This window comes from Channa argus, chromosome 16 (genome assembly GCF_033026475.1).
Source record: "Channa argus isolate prfri chromosome 16, Channa argus male v1.0, whole genome shotgun sequence".
In the NCBI taxonomy this organism is placed as follows: Eukaryota; Metazoa; Chordata; class Actinopteri; order Anabantiformes; family Channidae; genus Channa; species Channa argus.
The window spans coordinates 20,392,739-20,418,972 of record NC_090212.1 but is presented as its reverse complement, the minus strand read 5'-3'; the positions used below and the strand labels follow the sequence as shown (position 1 = coordinate 20,418,972).

The window sequence follows — 26,234 nt, the reverse complement described above, 5'->3', positions numbered from 1 at the left end:
CACAAAAGGTTCCAAATCTATGTTTATTGTCTCATACCTGTCAATAGGAAAAAGCTGCAGTATTTCTCTGACTCTGCATGATGAATTTCTAAACTATTCATTACACAAAGAGCTTAAATAAAAGTCATGTAACAGTGATTTTCTATGTAAAGGTTGTCGGTAACCTTGCATGTGTTGTGTTTCACATCCAATCTGATCAACTGCTACTGAGGAAACAACTGCAACAGACTCAAACAAGCTTCTCATTTAATTTTGTGAACCAATCAGATCTCAGCGGAGGCCTGTGGCTTTTCATTCACTGCAGGATGGAACCGCTTGTCTCTAACAAGAATCAGACTTTTTAAAAAGAAGTATCCTCAGATTGTTTCTGAGTAATTGAGCTGCATGTTCCTCTCAGATTCACAGCATCATTCTGACTTTTCAAGAGCAGAAGAGTAAATAATTGAGTACATTTTACTCAAGAACTGGAATTTTAAGTTATTTGTTCTTTGACTGTTTCCATTTTGTTACTTGTACTTTCACGTGAGGATTTTGCTGCTTTTCCTTAAATTGTTTTATTAACTTTAGTATGTGTGGAATTAACCACTTTGGGCTCATTATTCAGGAATTAAAGAAGTGAGTGATCATACGGGCTGAACTAGAACCAGGGATATGTGGCCTTTGTCTAAATGCTTTGGGTTGTCATGGACACAACTTAGTCTGACTTTGAAAGAATCTTTCCAGTCTCCTGTATACAAAGTGGCTCTTGTTGTAATTTGATCCCACTAGGATTAAAAGGTTAAAAGAAAACCGCAGGTCAGAGATAGAGCTGAGTACTCACAGTGCTGAGGACCTACTGTGTCCCAGTCTTTAGTTGGTAACACAGAGTCCAACAATGGACTTCACAGGACACACCTGGGTAACAACACAGTCACATGTTGCTCACCTAAATAAAAGCTAAAATCCTGAACTTTCATCTGATATCCATCTTTTTTAAAAAGCCTTAAATTTCTCCTATGAGATAAAACCATTGAAGCTCAGAGTCGTCTCATCTCTGTGGCGCTCAGGTACCAACAAAACCTCACTCCTGCCCTTACTCAGCACCAACTGTAGTAAACTGCAGAGGCCCGACCCACCCTCTTGCCCTCTCTCATGATCTCGTCATGTGCCGTCCAGTCACGTGCCCGGTTGCAGATCTGGAGGATTGTTGGGTGTCAGCGCTCAGCTCCAGAGGCCACAAGTCAAGCTGATTAGATGAGAGGATTTCCAGCAGCTCAGACCTGCTATTCCCAGTCCCAGGCAGGCAGATTAGACCCTCTGCAGCTGCGTGCTGTTACTGCTTCGGGTCACCTCAGTAGTACTCACGCATAATTTCAGCTTTCACTCAAATTACATGACTCAGTTTTCTGCAAACTATTTATTTTATGGAAGGTTACATAACATATTGACTGCAGAAAATCACTGTCAGCCTCCCAAAGGTGATTAGGAGGGAAAATGTTGGAGAGTAAACTGTGTTTGCAAGGTTTAGCTCCTTATCTACAGATAATTTTCTCTCATCATTATCACGTGATTTCGGATTTACAATGTCTCTCCCTACTGTTCCCGAAATTTACGGGTCACCAAATTAATCTCAGAAGCCAGGTTTTAAACTCCAATTCATACATTTACATCTATGCATCTGCAGTGGTACGTATTAACAGGTGGAGCAACGTGTAACAGTCGGCACAACAACGGACCAAATGTGGCAACAAAATCTTTTTTGCCAGGCAGGATACTTCCAATCGAGGGACTGGGTGCCATCTCTGAGTGTGGCATCCACAACATAAGCACATACTGGACCATCTGAGGGCAGTGGAGACCATGAACTGACCTCTAAAACTCGCCCATCTTGGATTCTCTGCATGTCTGCAGTGCCTTTTGTCACTGACACGTTTCACAAGTCTCAATTGTCAAAGTCCACGCTGCTTTACTTCACGACGATGATGACGAACAAAGAGTTTCCCACATTTCCCCTCACTACTGTCAACTTGGGTTCTGCAAACAGGGGGTTAGAGCCCTGATCCAAAAACCAGAACCATCAGCAGACAGATGCTAAAATGCACTGTAGAACTAAGGGGAACTGAAGAGTTGGTGATAATCCTCTGGATTTATCACCATGTTAGAGTTGACTCCTTCCACATACTTGTTTGACCCGTTGTTAATGTGAACAAATTGCTGCAAGTGGCCAACTGAAAACAAGCTGCATCCTATTTGCTGTGCTAAGTTATGCATGGAACAGGTAATGTCTCTGAATTAAGGAAAAAGTAAAGGTAAATAAAGAAAAGATCAGTTACAAGTGAAGACAAAGGTTTTAGTTAATCATTTTCATATTCTATTACGAAGTCATGAAACGAATTAGCTCCGAGATTCACAGCTGTTCTCTCCAGGTCTAATCACAGCAACACCACCTCCTCCACAGGGAGCGTTACTCATTTACTCCACCCACACAGACGCTGCTGACGTGGGAACACAAACCAGAAAACTCATGACACCCAAACAGTAATTTGTCCAATTCAATGACTTCCCTGTTTCCTCCGTTCAGAGCAACCAGCAGAGTTTATTTCTGACTCGTGTTTTTCCGACTTTGTTCCAAAATAACTGAACAGAAAATGTACTACTACAGCAACTCTGCTAGATCTTTGCTTTGGGTCCAATTTTGGGTTTTTCAAATCCACCACCCTACTGGAGCTAGTCTGTGGTCTGGTCTAGATGTGGAAAACTGGCTGTTCTCACTGGGTCACAGCCACTCACTCACATGCAACAAACAGTCTCTGTGCTCAGTCCCACACTACGGACTTAAACAACCTCAGTGTTTTTTATAACCCACAGTAAGTCCAGGATTATTCTCTGTGCCAGCTCGTGCAGCCAACCACACATTCTGCAAATGAGAAGTCAGGTGCTACAACACTGACAAAAAAGATCATGTTATGCGATTTACTGAGGAAAGAATCAGTTATCCTTCCTGAAAAGATGAATGAAAACACCCGGAATTCAAATCAAACACAGCAGTAAGGAGTTGTTGGCGCCTTGTCCAATGGCTCTCTCGTCTCTCGAGGGGGAAGAATGGGAACCATCAAATCTAGTTTTTACATTATGAAAACTGGTGGTGAGCATTGAGCCAATCTGTGATCTGATCTCCACCAAAATCACAAATATCAACCAACAAAATATTGTTTGCTGCTTGATATTAATATTGTTGAGTGTATAGTAATAAAAACATGGTTTCCCAATAAATCCAACATTATTTCCCCAAATCAGTAGACATCCACACTTTAGCTGAATAAAAGAACCATCAGTGCTGACTAATCTAATGAGCATTTGACCTGCAGACATTACCCACTAATGGATCGGAGCAGAATTAACCGTTTCCTTTGTTTTAGGGTGTCGGTAAACTCAAATACGCTATTTTACTACATTATTAGCTATGGGAAATCAGCAGACATTTTAAGTGTTATTATACCAATAATATAATGAAAGAATTGGCAGATTGGTAACAGTCCATTCAACCGCTCATGGTTTAAGCTCTTTTGTGAGCAATCTGACACTTCTTCCAGATACAGCTTAAAAAAAGCTCCAAATTCAGTAAGTGGTCCTTGGGTTAATGAAGAATAACCTTTGATGCAGAATTTTCAGCTAGTGTGAAAAATTTGTCTGTGAAGGAAATAATAACCTCTGCTATCGATACATGTCCATGACAACACATCAGCATCAGCGGATGAAGACCTCAGAAGGTTGGTAAGCCTACAGAACTAAATAAGAGGTTGTAAATAAAACCCAATTCCTTAATTTAAAAAAGGTACATTTATTATTTTTACAAAAACTCGTCCATTATTGATCTGAAGCATTTTTTGTGGACTTGCGGTGATAAAACCTTTAACTTACACACCTCTCTCATTTTATGATTCCTGTTGATGCTGTGATGGAAGGTAAAAAAACCGTTTTCACACATTTATTGTATTTACTTGTATACGAAAGTGTACAAATTGAAAGGAAAAATATTCCCCCTAGAAACTGAAGCATTAATTAAAACTGATTATTATAAAAGTGTCTCAAATGAAATCGCTGCTGACAGGATTTTCACTCCTGCTTGATACGAGCAACAAACTGGTGCCAAGAGACAGGGGCACAAATTTTGTAACTCAAAACTGTTAAACATGTGCTGCAACGTCAACTAGGACTTGGAGAAACCTGGTCCCACTGCTGGACTATCACAGCTGTATTAACATATTATAGAAAATAACCTAGAGTGACAAAGTACAGACTTTGAACCATGTTAGAGAAAACCGGGTGGTGAGCTTTAGGTTCTTGGTTTGGTAGCAAAGGTGAGGTACCCTGTGTGACCTGCCATTTCTCTGGGTGGTGTGGTGGTCTTCATAGTGATGGCGGCATGGTTTGGAGCAGAGGTGGGAGGGGTCTCCTCTCTGGTTTCAGGCTGAGTCTGAGCGGAGGGCTCAGGGCCGAAGTCGGGCAGTGGCAGAGAGACGGTCCGAACGTCGTGGACTCTCAGCAGGACCTCCAAGGTGCTTATCTCCTCAAAGCCCTGATCTGCCAATGCCTCGCACGTCCTCTGCACCTGCTCAATACATGGAGAGAAGGAACACACTCGACCCCCTGGAGGAAGAGGTGGGAGAGAGAACAAGACAACAGTTACTACAGCGGGTTTTTAGTAATTTCTGTAGTCTCCTTGTCCTCATTTTTTCTTTTGTCTGAAAGGCTTTGCTGGGATTCACCAAACTCTTAAAACTACACAAACCCATCATAATCATTTCAGGTTGTTGCAGACACTTGTTTTTGAGGATGTGGACACTTACACCAATCAGGCACAACATTATGACCACCTGTGCAATTTAACGCAATACAATACAGCCGCTCTGCAATGAATTCTACATTTACAATGTTCTCATGCCTCAGTTTTTTTTGAACAACGTTTGTAATAAGTTGGCAGGTGCTAAAAAACAAAGAGAGGAATTGTGTGGCCTTCAGGCGAAGAAACTGCATTATTAGAGGAAGCTATTATTCATTTTTTCTGGTTCACAATGAGGAGTAAAGAGGTGTAAGGAGTTAAATGTATATAAGTGAAGAAGATAATAGCCAAAATTTAAAAATGCAATTATCTGGTAAAGACAACTGGATTTTTAACCAACAAAGTAGGATAATTATTCCTGTCAAAACTCCAGTGCATCATCACACATTCACGCTGAGCACAAAACAATACATAGGTCCATGAAAACAGTTGTAGATTAGGACATAAGGGTACGAGAGGACAACTTGGATACAAACAACGTACAGGGGATCAAATCCTTGTGTACTTAACTTCACTACTGGCAGATATAATACTGCACTGCATTACAGGGAAAAAAGACTTTTGTTTAAAGTAATAATAATAATTAGACAATAAAATATGAAACCATAAATATATAACTAAGTCTAAGTTTACAAAACCCACTGAAAACAAACAGGGATGTGCCATGTGTTGATCATTGATGCTGCACTACGTATCTCGCAGAGCATCTGAGCACAGGAAAACTAGAAAATGGCTAACGAATGAGTAAACAGACAAACCAGAGTCTTGTGGATGACTAGAAAATGATCACAAGATACAAACGTATGTCGTCTTCTTTTGTAATCTGGCTATTTTTACTTTACATTTTACTGCATTTAAGACTCGAATAAGCTGCAGTAATAGAAGATGAAGAGCCGAGGGCTGATGGCAGACAGTGTCCATCTGCATGTAGCCTTAGAATTCAGTAAAGTCGACCAGAATTAAACAACACTAATGGAGTTTCTCTATTACATAAAGTCTGCACAGGGGAAATCCATTACTGGACACTTGGCACGTTCCAGATAGCGATCGTTCCTCTGGCTGTCAGGACTAGTGTTCTCCCCCCAGAAATTCATAAACGCAGTAGTCTCCTAGCAACAAGGACACAAAGGGAGGGGTTGGGTTCATGGTTATACAAGGACGTCCCAGGCAGGTAATAACCGGCCGAAAAATCCCCGGTATGTCTGCAAATACCATCTGCACATGCACAAAATCACAGTTCCTCATCATAAAGCTTAAGGTTTTATCAGGGCATGTTTGCTCTATGCTTGCATAATAGGAGCAGGGCGCTTAGCTCTGTCAGGACTGAGGCAGCAGCAATCGGAGGACTGGGCTGCAGGCCAAAACATTATTAGTGTTACAACTTGGAGAAGGGAGAGAAATATTTCACTGGCCCTCGCCTTCCACCGTGTCCAAATGCAGTAAACCAGTTCCCTGCAGCCCAACAAAAACAAGTCAGTCTAGACCAAGAGTTTTCTAAGCTTAATCACTAGAAATAAAACAATTACTCTGACTCTTTTAAAGAAAAACACTCAACATTTGAAAGTTTCAGCTATTCCATTTTTGAGAAGTGAACTGAAGAACGTGAAGAAAATGCAGGATACACACTAACATTTCGAAATACCATTACCACAAGGCTTTTAGCTTTTTAAAACATTCTGACCAGTCAACACTGTGATGCATTACAAACAGTACAAGTGATTCCTGATTACTATCATTTGGTTACTTTAAAACTGAAAAACATGTTTAAAAAAAAAAAGAAAAGCTCTTGATCATTGGACTGTGTGTGCAGAAATGAATGACTCCAAGAAAGATGTTGTTTAAAGTTCTTTAACTGTCTCCATGAGCTGTGTTAAACTACTATAACTGTTACATCAGCAGCATGCGTCTGTCTTTTTCACATCACACCTCTCACTGCAGTTTGAAAACGCTCATCAACGTAGCTGTGGGTAAAACATTTTTCCCTCTGTTGTTTCTACACATTGTAGCTGTATGGGTGTAATTTACAGAAAACCCTCAATGAATATGACCAGGAAGTAGCATCCTATCATAATGAATGCGACACTCTGTGTGCTCCAGGTGGATTCTGTTAACTGTTGTAACTTTTGTTCTCTGGTTGTTGCGAAGTTCTGGGGCAGGAGTGCTCAGCTTGGCTCCGGCTCTCTGGAGAAAACTATCAGCCAGAGTGCATTCCTTATGGAGCCGCATTCACCAGCTCTCTCCCTGCAGCATAACCCTGTATGGTTATGAGTCTGCCATGACGATGGCTGAACTCTATTTATCTGTATCTGTATGTGTGAGCACGCGAGGGTCAACAGCTCATGAAAGGAATACGCAGCAGTGGCACCATAAAAGGGAGTCACAGAGGAGGTGGGACAGAGCTCCTCCTGCATTCCTCTTCATATTGGGGCTTACTTCATAAAACAGGGATGATTTTACTGTATGTGCCTCTGGGCATTAGCACCATCAATGTGTTATAAATGCATCTAGGAAGGAGGTTGTGGTGGCAGCATATGGTATTTTTTGTGGCACAATGTCTCGAGGACCTAAACACTGAGGTAAACTCTCTCAAGTTGGCAAACAATACAAAGCAGAGTGGGTGTCAGGCCTGATGCAGCAAATCCACAATAAGTTGTCAACAACCTACATACTGGTCAGAAATGCGTTGAGCTAAAAGTTTCCTGGAGATACAGACGATTTAAATAATGAATTAAGTGCATGAATTATTTACAGCACCTCTCTCAGTTTGGAAACATGGGCATCCATCCTGCTGCTGAGTAATGGCCAGAAAAAAGTTCATTAACTTGCTGATAATAAGCTACAGTAATTTCTACAGTTGATTGGTCAATTATTGAGACAATGAGACATTGAGACAATGTTCAAAAAAAAAAGTGTGACAGTCAGGAGCCAGATGCACTCATCTTCACAATCATCTTCACTAAATGTTGCTTGTGTTTTCTTAACTATCATCACAGTTTCCTTGTATTTATACGTTTAGTCAGTGCATCATTTACTGTAAGATCTTAATGGTGCAGGTCTCCAAACATGCTTGTTGTGACAACAAATTTCTGTAAAGTTTTTACGTTGAGAAAAAGGAGTGACCGCAAAGGTCGAGCTGCTAAGTGCTTTACCTGAAATGCACCTAGTCTGGTTTTACCTCAATGATTGCTAACATGTCTGGGCATGCTGCGAGTCCTGGTTGTCAGAGAGACTCCAACACGCTTTCTGCCTCAGCAGCTGACTTTATTTCATTCTCCTGTAACCAGGAACTAACTCAGGGACACAAAGGCAGAAGTAGAGCTGGGCTGCCCAGGATCCGTGGTTGTTTTGGACGCACAGGGCGAGGCGACGGGGGAGGGTGGGGAATATAAAATTAATGGTTGTGCTTCATATTAGTCATGTTTCTACTGGGCCGCTCACAATATATTCATAATCAGGTGGTGGTGATTCAACTGCAACTAAGCCGTATTAGCAGACGTACATGTTCAGTATGTGGAAACTGGGCATGTATTTCTTCATTAACAGAACCCCTCAGTGGCCTGCAGGTTTTTGCCCTGTACTAAGGCCTTTATGATCTTTTTATTGTTCACCACAACTTTTGGTGAACATCCAAAGGTTGTTTTGTATGTAAAATATTTCCCCAGTCTCTCCCTCTCCCACACACACACACACACACACACGTATCTTACCTTGTTTCTTCATAGCAGCCTTGGCGTGCCCCACCGCCTCCCAGGGGCTTGGGATGTCTAAAAAGACAGCGTCTGCCACCCCTGTCACTCCAAACCCATCTTTGCACACATCCTGGTTCCTGACGGTGACCAGGTGATCCACACGGTGCTCCTTGAACTCCTCTGCCACTTTCTCCGCCCGCTGCTGGTGAAACTCCACAGTGTGCAGGTGGCCTGTGGGGGCAATGGTACGCAGGATGGCATGGGACAGAGATCCGCTGCCTGTACCTGCAAGATATGCACCAGAAACAATATGAATTAGTCCTGGTACAGCAGAGACTTTGGGCTGGGACAGAGTAAAATAGCCGTCAGCAAGCATCGACTGTAGGGAAGTGTCTGCTAGGCTAATCTCTGTGTTGTGTTGCACCAAGTCGGACTCTTTGCGTTGCAGCTTTCCAGTCAGTTTGACTTGTTGAATCGGCGTTGGCCTTACGGTGAAAGAGACCGATGTGATTGGCTGTTTAACTTAGGGAATCAATGCACAGGCAAGACCACCGTTTCAACAATGCCGGTAATCTGTTACTCAATATCAGACATATCATTGATTACAAGTAGGTGTGAACTCTCGCTCTCTGGTGGGAGAGAGTAGTGTGAGAAGAGTAAAGCAAGTGTTTTGTGTACAGTTTGTAGATACTTAATCCCAGGGCTTCCACTTTGTCTTTCTCTTAACAGTCGCGCAAAACATGTAGTGATACATGATTGTTGCCTCTCAGCTTTGCAGTGTTCCAAGTGCAACTTGTCGGACTAGAAAAAGCCAACGTGACCTGATGCAGCAGCTGCTCTTCGTCAGCACTCGTTCTCAGCAATCTGATTTTGAATTAGATGGCAGCAACGCATCTCAAACAAAGTTTAAACTGGGGCAACAAAACCCTGGAAAAATATTTTCTGCAAATCAAAAACAAATGGAGGAGCATTTGACAGCCTATTAGGTTACAGGTCAGTAACATGACTGGGTATAAATTAAGTATTTCAGAGAGGCAGAGCCTCATGAATGTAAAGATGGACAGTGGTTCACCAATCTGTGACAAACTGCATCTAAAAATTGTGGAATAATTTCAGAAAAATCTTGCTCAATGTGAAATTGTGACGATCCCACCACCTATAGAATATAATATCATCAAAAGATTCACAGAATCATGAGGAATCTCTGCCCATGAGGGCCGAAGGTCAAAACTGGATGCAAGTGATCTTCAGGCTGCATTAAAAACAGATAAGTTAAAGCTTGATCATGCAAAGAAGAAGCCATATGTGAACACGATGCAGAAACACAGCTGTGTTCTCTGGGCCAAAGCCCATTTAAAATGGCCTGAGGCAAAATGGAAAACTGTTCTGTGGTCAGATGAATCAATATTTGATATTCTTTTTGGAAACCATGTACACAGTGTCCTGCGGACTAAAAAGCAGAGGGACCATCCAGCTTTTTATCAGCGGACAGTTCAGAAGCCTGCATCTCTGATGGTATGTGGATGCATTAGTGCCTATGGGCAGCTTACACAGCTGGAAAGGCTCCATCAATGCTGAAAAGTACATAGAGGTTTTAGAGCAACATATGCTTCCATCCAGACAACGTCACTTTCAGGGAAGGTCTTGCATATTTCAGCAAGACAATGATAAACCACATACTGCATCCATCACAACAGCATGGCTTCACAGGAGAAGAGTCCAGGTGCTGAACTGGCCTGTCTGCAGTCCAGACCTTTCACAAATACCAGAAAACATTTGGCGCATCATAAAATGAAAAATCCGATAACGAAGGCCCAGAACTGTTGTGCGGCTCCTCTAAAACTCCAGCAACTGGTCTCCTCACTTCCCAGACATTTACAGACAGTTGTTAAAAGAAGAGGGGATGTTACACAATGGTAAACATCACCCTGTTCTAACCCACGTTTTGTTGCCATGAAATTCAGAGTGAGGTTATCTTTCTCATGAAAGACGGCTCCGCCTTCTCAATTTTTCTGCTTTACATTACTATTAGGATAATAAGCTGGTTATCTTTTGGTTCTGGGCTTTTTGTCAGACAAAATGAGGGACTTCAAGAGTAAAATGTAATTTAGATTTCTTATCAAATAAAACAATAGAATAAATCTAAAATTAAGATTTTAAAGTTTTTGAGAGATTGATTAAGTAGAATGTGTAAGTAGTAATGCACACACTGTATCGGACCATTGTGGCTACCAGGGGAGCCGAGGCACTAGACAAAGCTCTTAATTTACCAGTTAGTCCACATTCCAACCATCACCCATGGTTATGAGGTTTGGGTGAAAAGGGCATTATGAACACAAGTGGCTGAAATAAGTTTCCTTCATACTGTAGCCTGGCTCAGCCTTAAGAGACGGGGTATTGAGTTCAGAAATCTGGAAAGAGCTTGGAGTAGAGTTACTGCTCCATTGTGTCAAAAAGCCAGTTGAGGTAGTTCAGGAGGTTTTCTCAGGTACAGTACATCCACCTGGGAGGAGACTCTGTGACAGACACAGAACATGCAGGAGAGATAATACATCCCAAATAACCTGGGAAGCTTTGTGGGGGGCAGAAGCAGGTTCTCAATACATGTGAGAGGTAATGAACACCAACCACCCAAAAATCCTTTGGTTGCAGCAAAATTACTAATGACCCAAATCTCAAGTAGCTGCAAGATTTAAATGCAATTCATCTGAGATAATGTGCATCAACTACCAATATCAACTGAATAGTTGAAGAAGAATTAGCAAAGATGCTGTGACATAACCTTTTTGTGTGTAAACTCTCTGCATTCACTAAATGATCAGTTTAAACACTGATTTTGCTCACATACCTCCAGACATTACAATCTTTCTCCACAATGTTTTTCAGTAGGAAGATGAGGACAATATATAAGAATATCAATTAAATCAAAAAAAAAAAAAAAAAAAAAAAAAAACTTAAACTACAAACTAGAGCTTAGGATAAAGAAGACAAGTATTTCTCTTAAAACAGACAATACAAAGCTCACAGCAGAACTACAACACAAAGTGATGCTTTCACATGGCTCTTCTCAGCATTCAGCCTCTTACAGTAAGTGGATGCTAGATTTGGGAGTGAAGCAGCTCTAAAACATTCCTGCTATTGTAAAGTGAAAGTCATGAAAGAGTGATGTTGTAAGAAGGAAATAAACCGTCGTGCTGTTAAGGCAGGGTAGTGGAGTGTCGCAGCTACAGCCCATCCTCCACACCACCTCCTTTCATTTGACGCTACATCACTGCGGCATTTGTTTGCGCGGCGACAAAGAGGGCAATGTTCTACCACTCAGCGCTTCCTTTGACTTGCCAAACCCTCACACTGCTGAACCAGATGGTCTGGGACTGGAACAAGACAAAATGGAAAACTGTGAATGAATTCTGGCGACTGTGGTTTACTGTAGGAACGAAGATACAAAGTTGATCAATGAACAACAAAAAAATGTTCCATATAAATCCACAACAACTAAGAGAGAGACAGCTAATAAGTGTGAGATTAGATTGTTGCTTGAATTGCCTCATTCACTGACAGACAACTTTATTATCACCTTTGAAGCACCAACTGTTCTGAGTAGATGGACTTAATGTACATTCAAAAAACATAAACCAAACACAAGGCAATGCAACTCAATTGAAAAGTCCTGAAATGAAAACTACCATTTTGGAGTCAGTGTAAAGAGGTGTGGAGGTTTTGTTTTTCATAGCTCTGCAGTACTGGATTGCACTATATCTCCACCACGGAAGGTATGATTATCAGTCTTATTTGTTTTTTAACTATTAGTTAGCAGAAAGAAATTTGGTCGAAGCTTAAACAAGACACATAAATCAGTCAATTAGCAAGCTGTGTTATGAGCATCACAGCAATTCAATGACCAGAATATTCATTTTTAGATTAGAGCTGCAGCAATTTGTCAATCTACAGAAAATAGATTCATATATATTTAAACATTGGTTAATAGTTCAAATGTTAATTTTAAAGTTTAAATGACTGGTTTCAGCTTATGAGATGTGATTTTTAAAAACATAGTTTTCCTTCTGTTTCACATGTTTCAGTTTTAAATAGTTCTGAATTTATTATTATTGACATTGTACACACAAAATGTTTAAATAAAGAAAATACTTAGCAATTTGATCAATAATAAAAATGTTTATTGCCACCTTTTTAAGTGTAATACTGAGTCAGAGGGTTTGATTTAACTTTTCAGTCCTATTTTTTGCAGGATGTTGTAGTAAATCTCTCACATATTGTAGTAAACATATGTTATGTGTGGCTCACATTAAAAGTTTTTATTTTTTTGAACAAGAGGTGAGTGGGCAGCTACTGTACGATCCAAGAGGACGAAGACATGATGGGGGAGGCCACTGGGGGATGACCTGCTTTCAGTTCTCCAACCTTATCAAATACAGCACTATGTTTGGCTGGACCAGAAGCAAAACCAGGCCAGAGGTTAAAGAACTGAACTTCCCAGCAGGAAGTTTAGAAAGTGATGGTAAGAGTGATTCTTTCCATCATTAACCCATTTTGGTCTCAGTAAACATGTGTTGTAGTGGAGCAAATGGCTGCTGTTGAGCACAGCTGCTATTAGTAATTAGTTGCCATTAAAATGGACAAATTTAGGTTTTTGAAGTATTTTTGAAGTGATTTTTTATCCTATATACTGTATATATAATTTAGCCTTTAATTAAATTTGTTTTTATAGCGTGTGTATGTGTGTGTTGAACACACGCAGGAACACAGTAAAATAATTCCGGCATTCAGACTGAGCTAATGCTGTGATGTGGACATGGCATGAGTTGGTTCCTTGCACCCCAACTTATGACTTCCTGCTCCTTAATGGAGGTCATTAACACGAACAGTGAATATTGGCTGAGCATTGTTAGACTGGACCTGCTGGATTTGAAACACTGATACAGGGGTGAAAAAATAAAAAGCATAATTTGCGTCAAACACTGCGACCAGCCTCCAAGGTGACTCTGCATGACCGACGGCTGCTTACGGCATTGTAGGCCGACACAATTATCACCTCTGATCACTACATGGTTACACAGTTCACTGGCAAAACATTCTTCTCTGCACAGTACAGCACATACTGGTTATAGACTATCAGGGTGAACATTATGAGTCACCATGGTGCAGAACAAACACTGCTAGGCACCTCATCAACACTTAATTGTAGTCAAGGGTTATTATGTGTAGCTAATAAAAGGCCACAGTCATGAAGCAATTTAATAAACCGAGCATTTTATCTGCTGTTCAAACCGTGATTTATCTGGATTTAGATTAGACAAGACTTTCAGGGAGCTAGTTTAAGGGCATAGGCTGCTGGTCGTTAACACTTTCTGTGCTTTTTAGTAGTGTTACCAAATCACCCCAGCTACACTGTAAGAAATGAGGGTCACGGTTTAAAGCCCCTGTACCATGAAAAGAAATACACCTGAGACTTATCTGAATTCTCAATGGTCGGACTGGGTAACATCAATCTACCAAAATCATGTCAAGACAAATTTTGCTATTTTCTGTTCTTTTGAGCTGTGCAGAGGGTTAAGGCCTATTAATTATTTGCTTCTGGTTGCAGAGTGAATGAGAATACAGTACAAACTAATCCCTGTGTCACACTCGGAATTCTGAGGTTTTCACATCGTATGACGAAGCACACACGTATGAACCAGAGTACGGGGAGGGAAAAGGCAGAAAAAGGCATATTAAACTAAACACAAATGTATAACATAATATGCATCCAGCTGACATACACTTATATAAGGCAAAACAACAGAGACCATATGTCTCTCTCCACTGAGCCTTCATCAACTATTCCTGTAATTTGAATGCATGTATTTTAGCTCCAGAACATATTCAGATGTATTTTCTTTTTGGACACTGTGCTTAACTTTGAATTTCAAATTGATAAACTCTTTGATGCGTCTCTGACTGGGTCACACACATTATACTTAACTATCCTTAAAATACATCTAGAATTTGGAGTCCAGCTGTGGCAAAGTGCACTAACTAGACATAGTTGAGAAAATATGACACTGCACCTCGGAAAAAAAAACCATGACAAAAACATTTTAGTCAAAAGATCTCTTTGTTGACCTTTGATAACTTTGTGTGCAAGAAATAGATCAGGGCAAGCAGAAAGTATGGTTTTGAGCTTTGAGTGTTCCTTAGAGCATAGTGAAATAGTGGGCATAGGGGTTTTGGCAGCAGAACCAAACTGACATTCATCAGAAAGGTGACTGATAACACAACAGTCACTTTACCAAAACTTAAGAGATTCTCAGCCGAGATGCAGAACCCTACTGGATGGATAAACATCTCAGCAACCCTCCAATAATTGGGCATTAATGATAGAGTGGTCAGATAGAAACCACGGTGAGTAAAAGCAGAGCTCCAAGCACTATGGCCAACAGACAACAGGCACTGATCATCATCAGGCTAACACCACCCCTACAGTCAAGCATTGTGACTTCCAATCCAATCGGATGGAGCCTGAGAGCACCTTGTAGGAAGAATGGGATAAACAACCTAAATACAGGTGTGCAAAGCTTGTAATGACTCAAAACATTAAGGGGTTTTACAACATACTAAATTAAGGGCCTGAACACATGTAAAACAGATGGAAATTTGATTAACTTAAAAACAAATCTGCGACGCAAAAATAGGGTTGAAATAGTTTCAAAAGCAGCTGTCTGTGGATACACGGGACACAGTGGTAAATATACATCAAAAATGTAATAAATAAACAGGAGTAAGTACAGCAGTACTATAAGATACAAATGCAGATAGCTACAGTTTGTGTGTGTGTGCTTCACTAAACAAATTCAATCTTAACATGCACACAATGTTTACAAAGGCCGGTCAATAATGTGGATCTGCAGGGCTGGCAGCAGTAAAACTGACAAACATCCTCTCCCATCACTCTCTGACCTCCTTTCAACTTATAAAAAAGCCATAGGGCTAGCTGAAACCCACACAGAGTGATTGCAATCAAACTAATGGAAATAAAGGATGTAGATGGAAGTGAATGGAGGAAGCATCAGGGGAAAAAAACTCCATGGAGGGCAAAAGGTGGTATGGAAAAATAAATTAGATAATGCCTCAAAGTTTTACAGCACGTTGCTGTTCAATATCAACAGCGTAGGTTTTCTCAGTAAAAACACCTGAGACCTGGTGTGAACAGAGGGATTAAATTAGACACTAGCAGAAAAAAATAAATACCACTGAATAATAATTACATTATAAGACTTAGGCTGGAATTAATTTATTTTTATAGTTGCTCAGGTTTTAAGGTAAAATGACAAAAGAAAATTTTTCCAAGTGCTCAGATGTGCGTGTTCTTGGTCTTGCAACACAAACATTATATTTTTGTTGTTTTATATTTTCATTAAGGCTGTTGGATGAACCAAAGCAAACATTTGATGATATGCCCTGGAACACTAGTAGAGTTTTATCATGCGCTTCTTTCATTTAGATCAAAGCACATACTAAAACTATTTTCCCTCTTGTTTGCCTGTCACTAACTAGAGGTTTGGGATATGAGCATTGACAAAATGTGTGTGATTTACACTCAAGACTGTGCATCAACACATCTTATGTGGACTGAAAAATAGAGAACTTGGCTTAAAGTATATTTTGATGTAATTTGTGAGATGTCTTTGTATAAACCTTTTCTATGGGTTGTTGCGTGCTAGGTTTCCTCTGCACACACTGGTGGCTCATAAACTACCTTGAAGAAGACATGGATTACCCTGTGTGTGATTATTTGCATGTAGTAGTTTGGGAGCTTACTTCAGGACTGTCTAGCAGACAGCCATGGGACAGGCCATTTTGTGCCAGCACAAAAATTACCAAATGAAATTATTGTTTAGGTGTAAACAAACAATAATCCAAACAAGTTGTCCATTTAAACAAATTCACACAGTTCAAACACTGGTTGTCTCATTACCAAACCGTGGGATATGTTTTGCTTTATAAAATCTCTATTTGTGTGGCTTTTATTGTTCTATAAAATTACACAGTAAGAAAGCTGCTTCCTAAACACTGCTAATACATCTGACCTGAATTTGACTCCACGCTCACCTGACTCGCAGACAATTGAGCCTGGCTTCAGCTCTAGCATCATGGTAATGGTGGCGATGTCTGTGGTGTAAAGGATCTGTGTGCGGTGTGGGAGGGAAACTGTCCACAGCTCAGGTGTAGGGTGGAGTACATGGACCCAGCCACCTTTACTGCAGGTGACCTTTGACCCGTAACGATGACCTATCAGATCCGTGGAATGACGAATGACCCCATAGCGCGTCTGCGTTTGGGCACCTTGCTGCACCTTGACGGGCATCATAGAATTGTGGCTCAGGTAAACAATGGCCACGTCCCCGTCTTGAATGAAGTCTCCATACTCCACAAAGCTCATGATGAGAAGAGTTACTCTGCAACAGGGAGTCAGGAGAGGAAGGGGTTTAGTCTGGTAATAAACCACAAACATAAAAAAGATCTAGCAAATAATATTATGTTTAAAGTAGGCAAGCCTAATATTCTCAACAGTATACCAGTAACAGTATCTTTGTCTGGCATGTTAAACATACTTCCCTAAAAGTCTTTTTACACATAAAACAGAGCAGGAACATTCTAACCAATCCTTAATGCAATACTATAATTTACTGATACTACAATTTAGAAATATTTATTTCTTGGTAATATGTAACAAAGTTCTTCAGAAATTTTCTGTTATGCCATAGTAAAGGTATCCTCAAAATCTAGAAAATATTACTCTGCTCCAAAATAGATGATGTAAAAATGACCTGTGTGAACAAACATGATGAAAAAAACAACAAAAAAAAAACAACTATATGACCCATAAAGCCATTCAAAACAACCAAAATGGAATGCAAACAAACCAGAAAAATGTATTACAAAGAGACGCAAATAATCCAAAAGGGACACAAAAAGACCAAAACATTGTCTGTTTGAATCCTCTTCAATACAGGGCCTTTCCCACGCTAGTTCCCAGGGGTCTAATAATCATTTATTCCTGTAAACTGGATAAATGCTTATTGTTATTGTGGTCATCCAGATCTGAGTTACTATGATGTTTAGCTACACAATCAAGTTAACGCAGTGGTAACAGCTCTGTTGCCTTTCTGTCAAACTATGGATTATTTTTGACTTTGATGTAACAGCGATCCAGTCATTTACACACCTTATTTTTTTCATTTAACCGATAACTCTCTAAGACAAAACCGTGAGTGTGATGAATTAATGAATTTCATCACTGTTCACCTTAGGTCAGCTTCGTCTATGTTGATTTGCGAAAGAAATCTGGATGGATCCATCCAGGTTACGATAACTCGGCATTAGAGGAGTCAGTCATTTTAAGTGGAGCTAGAAAATGACTAATGTATGGAAACAAATTGATGGAGAAACAGACTTTAAAGCAAACTCCAATTTTCTGTGACGTTAACCTTGTTACGTTAACGTCAACTGACTGAGCTAACTTTAGCTGTTAGCTGAAGCGTTCACGATAACTGTCAGTTAGCTAAAGTTAACTAGCTAACGTTAACTCAAGTTACTCAGCAACTAATTAAGGTCATGTGATACGGTTAAAGGTCACATTTTAAAACGCCTTTAACTAATTAAACTATCTAACTAACTAACTATGCTATGTTGTTAGCATGTTACCACATGTCAAATTGTCCCTGGGCGAGATACTGAACCCCCAACAGCCCGTTGCGTCAGGAAGGGCATCCGGCGTAAACTGTGCCAAATCAACGTGCGGACTAGAGATCCGCTGGGGCGACCCTCAACTTAGAGGATAAACTGAAAGGACAAAAAAACCGTTGGTGCATTTGCTAACGCTACCTAGCATACTAGCATTAGCAATGTTAGCCACCGTTACCGTTGATTTAGCAATAAAAGAACAGTTGGAGCCTCTCGGCGCCGCTTTTCCTGTAGTGACAGACTTTTGCAATTTTGAAAAGACGATCAGTAAACGATGATTTCCGCTCCTATGGTCGTTATATCTGCATGTGAAGAGCACTGACAGCTACCCATTCATTCCCTGCACACGTGAGGTTGTTTTCACGGGAAGTTGAGTCAAGAGAACCGGATGATGAAGCGGTTCGCTGATCTTTAAACTTCCTCTGTAGAAATGTCCATTCAAAGAGGCTGTGCAGATGAGTTACAAATCTGTGATTTAATGCAGCCACCGGAACGTTATGCGATAGATAAAATATTAATATAAATAAATATTATATTTATTAAATATATACATATATAAATATTATATTATTATTATATAATATATAAATAAAATACAATACTTATCACATCTAGCTTCACATTTTTAATCTTAAGGAAATAAAAATCCATTAGCTAATAATAATGATAGCAATGTAAATGTTAGGGCTCATCATAGGTCACTGTTATTATTTAATGATATTATCAGGGATTATTGTTTCATACTGCACATGCAACTGTAAAATACTAATAAAACATGAAATAAATATAATTACATCAAATAATTTTACGTTGTATCATTGGTAATAGTTTTATTTTGGTTAAGTGTTATGCGAATAGATAATGGCTCTGTGATATGTTATAACTTTAAATGATGACTTATTATTATTATTATTATTGTTATTCTTAATAATAACAATAATAATACATATTATTAATAATAATTATTATTATTATTTCAACGATATATAAAGATCCTCACAAGTGAAGCTCAGTGAGTAGAAATGTCCCGAATGGAGGAGAAAAGCGCCTCCAATTGAATGAATGACTCCAAATACCGACCAATGAGAGGAGAAGCTGGGAGGTATAAATGAGGACCTGGCGTCTCGCTCCTGACGGGAGATCTGTTGCTGCTTAGTGGGCTCCTCGGACGGGAAACAAAATAGGGATCTTTGTGTCGACCGCTGGCAGTAGTTCTAGTACCACACAAGTAAGAAAAGAGGTACAACATTAATTTACCCATCATTCCGTCACACAGGAGAGTATGCGCCGGTTCTATACGTGAGATGGTTCTTTGCGCATATGTCCGGGATTCCGTGCAAAGTGTAATACTAAAACTGTAGTAATTTGATTAATGTAAAGGGTCTTTGAATGTAACTGCTGCAGTATTCTGTGTAGATGTGTTGTTTCTGAGAAGCTCCCTCAGTTCGTCTCTTCCTCCGTGCAGGGAGCAACCATGCCTTTCGGTAACACGCACAACCAGCTGAAGCTGAAGTACAGCGCGGACCAGGAGTATCCGGACCTCAGCAAACACAACAACCACATGGCCAAGGTCCTGACTCTTCCTATGTACGAGCGGCTGAGGAGCAAGCAAACACCCAGCGGCTTTACTGTGGATGATGTCATTCAGACCGGAGTCGATAACCCAGGTAAACTCCGGGTAGCTTCTCTTTACACTGTCAGCTTGTCCAGGACGGTAAACTGGGAGCAGCATTTAAATAAAGATGGAGCTCAGTCAGCTTTCTCCAAACCGACTCATTCACTGCAGTGTTGCATTAGGGCAGTAGCTGATAATCCTCTGCTGCTTCCTGTCAGCTCCTTTCAAACCACTCACTAGTCTGGTTAGTGAAGGACCCTGTAGGTTGTGTTTTGGTGCATCTCTTTGGCCAGTGTCAAGCTGAGGATGAGTACAAGTTCACAACAACTTCATGGCTAAGCTCTAAATGCTGAACATGTACAGGAAGCTGAGGGAAAAGGTTCAAAGCCAGTGGCTGCACTGTAGGTGGCATCATTCCGACAGGGGTTGATAATCTGGGTACAGTAACACAGTCCCACCTTGAGCATATTGACTTAGTGAGGAAGTTTGTCTGTGTGTCTCTGCCCCCTGTGACCCTTGATGACTCTCTGTGTGCAGGTCACCCCTACATCATGACCGTGGGCTGCGTCGCCGGAGACGAGGAGACGTACGACGTCTTCAAAGAGCTGCTGGATCCCGTGATCCAGGACAGACACGGAGGATACAAACCCACAGACAAGCACAAGACAGACCTCAACCCAGAGCACCTGAAGGTACTGCAGCGGTGCTGTCACTTAACCAGGCTGAGCATAAACCCAACACAACACAAACATGTGTCCTCCTCTCTAAGGGCGGAGACGACCTCGACCCCAACTACGTCCTGAGCTCCCGTGTCCGCACAGGACGCAGCATCCGTGGCTTCTGCCTGCCGCCACACTGCAGCCGTGGAGAGAGGCGTGCTGTGGAGAAGCTCTCCATCGAAGGTAGGAGCCACTTGAACCTGGACACTGGAGATGTGGCTGCAGCCAAAGAACTTTGTTATTTAAAAAATCTGGACTAGACTCCCTGTCAAGTCAAACACGATGCTTTTGTGTGGTACTGGGTGTCCTCTAGTGGCAGCAGGAGATATTACAGCAAAATTAAGTTTAAAAATCAGGTGTGTGCTGTGACGCACTCAGTTCAACTTTCACTCATGACTAATGTGTCAGTCTAAATTTTCGAAAGCCATAAATGCCAGATAACTTTATTTTCAAATAGTTACGACACAGAACAAAGCATAGCAGTGACTTTATGCAAAGTAGAAGCTTGAACCATCAATATCTAAAGCTACCAAAAAAATTCGGCTTTGCTCTGTTGAACCAGTTCCTCACAGGCTGAAGGAGCAGTGTGGCTTTGCTCTAGATTCTCATAATTCTGACATTTTGTGGTATGAAACTCTGTCTGTCGATGCAGCTCTGAACTCACTGAGTGGAGACCTCAAAGGAAAATACTACGCCTTGAAGAACATGACTGAAGATGAGCAACAGCAGCTCATCGACGACCACTTCCTGTTTGACAAGCCAGTGTCTCCTCTGCTGCTGGCCTCAGGGATGGCCCGCGACTGGCCCGACGCCCGGGGAATCTGGTGAGGCTCTGTCTCTACCGTAGTTTGTCACCTGACCTCTGTGTAAATCTTCCTTGTGATCGAGCTTAAGCTGGATTTCAGTTTTTCCTGCTTTTGTATTAAGGCACAATGACAACAAGACGTTCCTGGTGTGGGTGAACGAGGAGGACCACCTGCGTGTGATCTCCATGCAGAAAGGAGGCAACATGAGGGAAGTGTTCAATCGCTTCTGTACTGGACTCACCAAGGTTGGTAGGAAACACGCTAACAACTTGATATGTGGCGGGAGGTTTTTCTCTTAACGTGAGCAGCCTGGTTCTGTTTAGATTGAGAGCCTGTTCAAGGAGAGGGGCCATGCTTTCATGTGGAATGAGCACCTGGGCTACGTCCTCACCTGCCCATCCAACCTGGGAACGGGCCTGCGTGCAGGCGTGCACGTGAAGCTGCCCAAAATGAGCAAACACGCCAAGTTTGAGGAGGTTCTCAAGAGGCTGAGGCTCCAGAAACGTGGAACAGGTACCACAACCTTTGAATTTCTCTTTATTCTGGCAGCCTGCAAACATCTCCGAATATTCCTCTAAACTTGTCTAGAAGAAGCTAATATTGTTTTGTCTTCTGCCATCAGGTGGTGTGGACACAGCAGCTGTCGGAGGAGTGTTTGACATTTCAAACGCTGACAGACTTGGATTCTCTGAGGTGGAGCTGGTGCAGATGGTGGTCGACGGAATCAAGCTGCTGATTGAGATGGAGAAGAGGCTGGAGAAGAACCAGTCTATAGACGAGCTGATTCCTGCTCAGAAGTAAAACCATCACCAACAGCCAAGCACTTTTGTTTTTTGCTCCCCTCTCCCCACAAGCCTTTCCCCCTCCCAGCTGAACGACTGTGTATTTAAGTCAAACTGGTGTTTGTAAGGTCAGAAATGATCTGAAATGAAATAAAGTTTTGGTTCAAGATGAACGGTCATCTGTGCCATCATTAGGAGCCTAATCTTTAAACCCTCCATCACAGTCAACATGTTTTTTGCAGTCACTGTTTCTCTTTGACCTGCAAATGTTTACCAGCACCCTTTGGCATAAAAGACACCGTAAAAAGCAAGAGATTTCCAAAATACACCCCATAGCTATTGAACAACTGATTCAGGTTAAAGAGTAATTTGATGTAGCTACAATTTTTTTTTAATTCCAGATTCTAACATCATTATCAGGAAGAAAAGTCTGCTGATACACATTCAATTTTTCATGTCCAGACTATTCAAATTACAGAGCAAAGCTCAACATATACCCACCATAAAGCTGATCAAGATAACCAAAAAGGAATGAAAACCAAAGCAGAAAAACATGCATTTTTTTTTACAAAAATGATGCAAATAATCCAAAAGGGGACACAAAATGTCTAAAACATTGTTTGAATCCTCTTAAATACAGGGCCTTTCCACACTAGTTCCCAGGGGTCTAATAATCCTTTTTTACTAAACTGAACAGATGCTTATTGTTGTGGTCATCCAAATCTGAGTTATTATGATGTTTAGCTACACAATCAAGTTAATACCTATTCCATATAGTCCGTGTTAGATTTTCTATTTTGGCTTTTCTGCTAACTCTAGTTCCAGCACATAGACTCAGCTGATAGATATTTAGATATCTATATATATAGATATATATAGATAATATAACTTGTCACTGCTGATGTTTGTGTATCAATGGCAACAGTTGCCTTGGTAACAGTTCTGTTGCCTTTCTGTCAAACTGGATCATTTTGACTTTGATGTAACAGAGATCCAGTCATTTACAGACTTGGGAAAACATTTGTTTTAACCACTAAGTCTTGTTCAAGCTGAGAAAGAGGACGAAGCAGATTTGCAGTGAAGTTTCACCCAAAAAAACGGACTGAAAACATGTCTGATAACATAGACAAAACCGTGAGTGAGATGAATTAATGAATGGCATCACTGTTCAGCTTAGGTCAGCTACATCTTTGTTGACTTGTGGAGGAAACATCCAGGTTAAAATAACTCAGCATTTGAAAAGAAAGTTTTAAGTCGAGCTAGAAAATGACTAATGTAAGGAAACAAATTGATGGGGATAGAGACTTTGAAGCAAACTCCAATTTAATATGTTTTTTCTGTGACGTTAACATTGATAATTTAACGGAAACTGAGCTAAATTAGCTTTTAGCCGAACTGTCATCGCTAAAGTTAACTAGCTAATGTTAACTCAAGTTATTGAGCCACTGATTAAGATCATGTGATACGATCAAGGTAACAGTGTCAAACTAAGTGGAAGTTATCTTGTCAACAGAAAAGTCAAAGTTTGTGGTTGAATGTTGCTGCAACTTGCTAACGCTACCTAGCATGCTAGCATTAACAATGTTAGCCACGGTTACCTTTGGTTAATCCTTTTTCTAACAATCCCTGGATTTTAGACTGAAAACATAATGTTTAGTAGTGATGGGCGATACCAGTGATTTCAGATTCGATCCGATACCAAGTAATACCTTGGCAAGTATCGCGATATCGATCCGATCCGATATCCAGAGTGTTATGTTAATACTGTCATCTGATCACGATGAAACACAATCACGTGAGCCCTTATAGGGAATAATTAAAAACATTAAAACGACAGCAAAATCATTGTTCAACCTATTGGCATTTTTAACATTTTCATTATGTTAAATAAATCGTATTAACGTTCTGACTTATCTCCATGACAACAGCATGACACTTTCTTTATCAGGTGAACAGTTTATGTCACTTGATATCCATGTCTCGCCCTCATCTACATGTATGTCTTATATACCCATCTGTATTTCCTTCCCTTTGTTTAAAAGCAATTATGGATCAGACACACTTTGCCTATTTCTACAATTCTCTTGAAACAGAACGTTCGTAGCGAAATAGTCCGTGAATAAAAATGATACATTTCGCTCCGAAATGCTGCCTGTGTTTGGAGGCGGAGCCGTCAGGCGGCCGATCACGTGTCGAAGAAGTTTAATTGAAGATTGTTGATCATGGGGCGGATCGGCGGAAGGAAAAGTAGTTCCTATGCGGTGTATATAATAATAATAATATAAAAATTGATGTAGAAGGAGCAGAAAACATTCGGTTATGACTGCAGAGAAAATATGAATAAATAAACAGAAAATATCGATATTTTAACTTGAGAATAGATATTTAAAAATTGGCCGCCAAGATCGAAATATCGATATTTTGGTATCGATCCGCCCATCACTAATGTTTAGCTACAAAATCAAGTTAATACCTATTCCATATAGTCCGTGTTGGATTATCTATTTTGGCTTTTCTGTTAACTCTAGTTCCACCACATAAAGACTCAGGTGATATATATATATATATATATATATATATATATATACAATCTTATAACTTGTCACTGCTGATGTTTGCGTATCAATGGCAACAGTTGCCTTGGTAACAGTTCTGTTGCCTTTCTGTCAAACTGGATCATTTTGACTTTGATGTAACAGAGATCCAGTCATTTACAGACTTGGGAAAACATTTGTTTTAACCACTAAGTCTTGTTCAAGCTGAGAAAGAGCACGAAGCAGATTTGCAGTGAAGTTTCACCCAAAAAACGGACTGAAAACATGTCTGATAACATAGACAAAACCGTGAGTGAGATGAATTAATGAATGGCATCACTGTTCAGCTTAGGTCAGCTACATCTTTGTTGACTTGTGGAGGAAACATCCAGGTTAAGATAACTCAGCATTTGAAAAGAAAGTTTAAGTCGAGCTAGAAAATGACTAATCTAAGGAAACAAATTGATGGAGAAACAGATTTTGAAGCAAACTCCAATTTAATACATTTTTTCTGTGACGTTAACCTTGATAATTTAACAAACTGAGCTAAATTTAGGTTTTAGCTGAATTGTCATCACTAAAGTTAACTAGCTAATGTTAACTCAAGTTATTGAGCCACTGATTAAGATCATGTGATACGATCAAGGTAACAGTGTCAAACTAAGTGGAAGTTATCTTTTCAACAGAAAAGTCAAAGTTTGTGTTTGAATGTTAAATGTTTCTGCGACTTGCTAACGCTACCTAGCATGCTAGCATTAACAATGTTAGCCACGGTTACCTTTGGTTAATCCTTTTTTTAACAATCCCTGGATTTTAGAGTGAAAACATTTGGGGGAGGTGAGGATTTAACATTGTTTCAGAGATGGTTTTGCACCAAAGGAACTAAATGATATTGAGAATTCAGGTTCTAGGTCTCTGCTGCAGACATCCTGTTGTGCTAGACTTAAACCTAGAATTAGTCTTTAGGAGCCTAATCTTTAAACCCTCCATCACAGTCAACATGTTTTTTGCAGTCAGTTTCTCTTTTTGACCTGCAAATGTTTACCAGCACCCTTTGGCATAAAAGACACCGAAAAAAGCAAGAGATTTCCAAAATACACCCCAAAGCTATTTAACAACTGATTCAGGTTAGTTAAAGAGTAATTTGATGCCTTACTATTTTTCCAATTCCAGATTTTAACACCATTATCAGGAAGACAAGTCTGCTGATACACATTCAGTTTTTTCATATCCAGACTATTTAAATTACAGAATGAAAAGAAAAGCAGAAAAAGATGCATTTTTTTTTACAAATGATGCAAATAATCCAAAAAGGGACACAAAATGTCTAAAACATTGTTTGAATCCTCTTAAATACAGGGCCTTTCCACACTAGTTCCCAGGGGTCTAATAATAATTTTTTCCTGTAAACTGGACAGATGCTTATTGTTAATTGTTATTAACTCTAGTTCCACCACATAAAGACTCAGCTGGTATAAATATATATATCTTATAACTTGTCACTGCTTTTGCGTATCAATGGC

At 40.3% G+C, this 26,234-nt stretch overlaps 2 protein-coding genes across 5 annotated transcripts; one reads left to right on the top strand and one right to left on the bottom strand.

Annotated features, from left to right (window-relative positions):
* Positions 1 to 3,800: 3,800 nt before the first annotated feature.
* On the bottom strand, positions 3,801 to 19,651 carry trmt61a (tRNA methyltransferase 61A). 4 transcript variants are annotated; one of them, XM_067480525.1, is made up of 4 exons: positions 19,513 to 19,651; positions 16,621 to 16,967; positions 8,530 to 8,796; positions 3,801 to 4,629 (listed from the first exon to the last, which is right to left on the bottom strand). In XM_067480525.1, the coding sequence occupies exons 2-4, from the start codon at positions 16,949 to 16,951 to the stop codon at positions 4,316 to 4,318; spliced, it is 912 nt and encodes a 303-aa protein (XP_067336626.1). In that variant the 5' UTR covers positions 16,952 to 16,967; positions 19,513 to 19,651; the 3' UTR covers positions 3,801 to 4,315. The 4 variants fall into 4 exon arrangements, with proteins under 4 accessions (XP_067336626.1, XP_067336625.1, XP_067336627.1 ...); XM_067480524.1 differs by lacking the exon at positions 19,513 to 19,651 and adding an exon at positions 18,434 to 18,630; XM_067480526.1 differs by lacking the exon at positions 19,513 to 19,651 and adding an exon at positions 18,217 to 18,350.
* On the top strand, positions 19,545 to 22,350 carry LOC137101745 (creatine kinase B-type-like). The gene is made up of 8 exons (XM_067480522.1): positions 19,545 to 19,598; positions 19,721 to 19,922; positions 20,408 to 20,562; positions 20,640 to 20,772; positions 21,242 to 21,413; positions 21,517 to 21,640; positions 21,719 to 21,908; positions 22,018 to 22,350. The coding sequence occupies exons 1-8, from the start codon at positions 19,560 to 19,562 to the stop codon at positions 22,194 to 22,196; spliced, it is 1,194 nt and encodes a 397-aa protein (XP_067336623.1). The 5' UTR covers positions 19,545 to 19,559; the 3' UTR covers positions 22,197 to 22,350.
* The last annotated feature ends 3,884 nt before the right edge of the window (positions 22,351 to 26,234 follow it).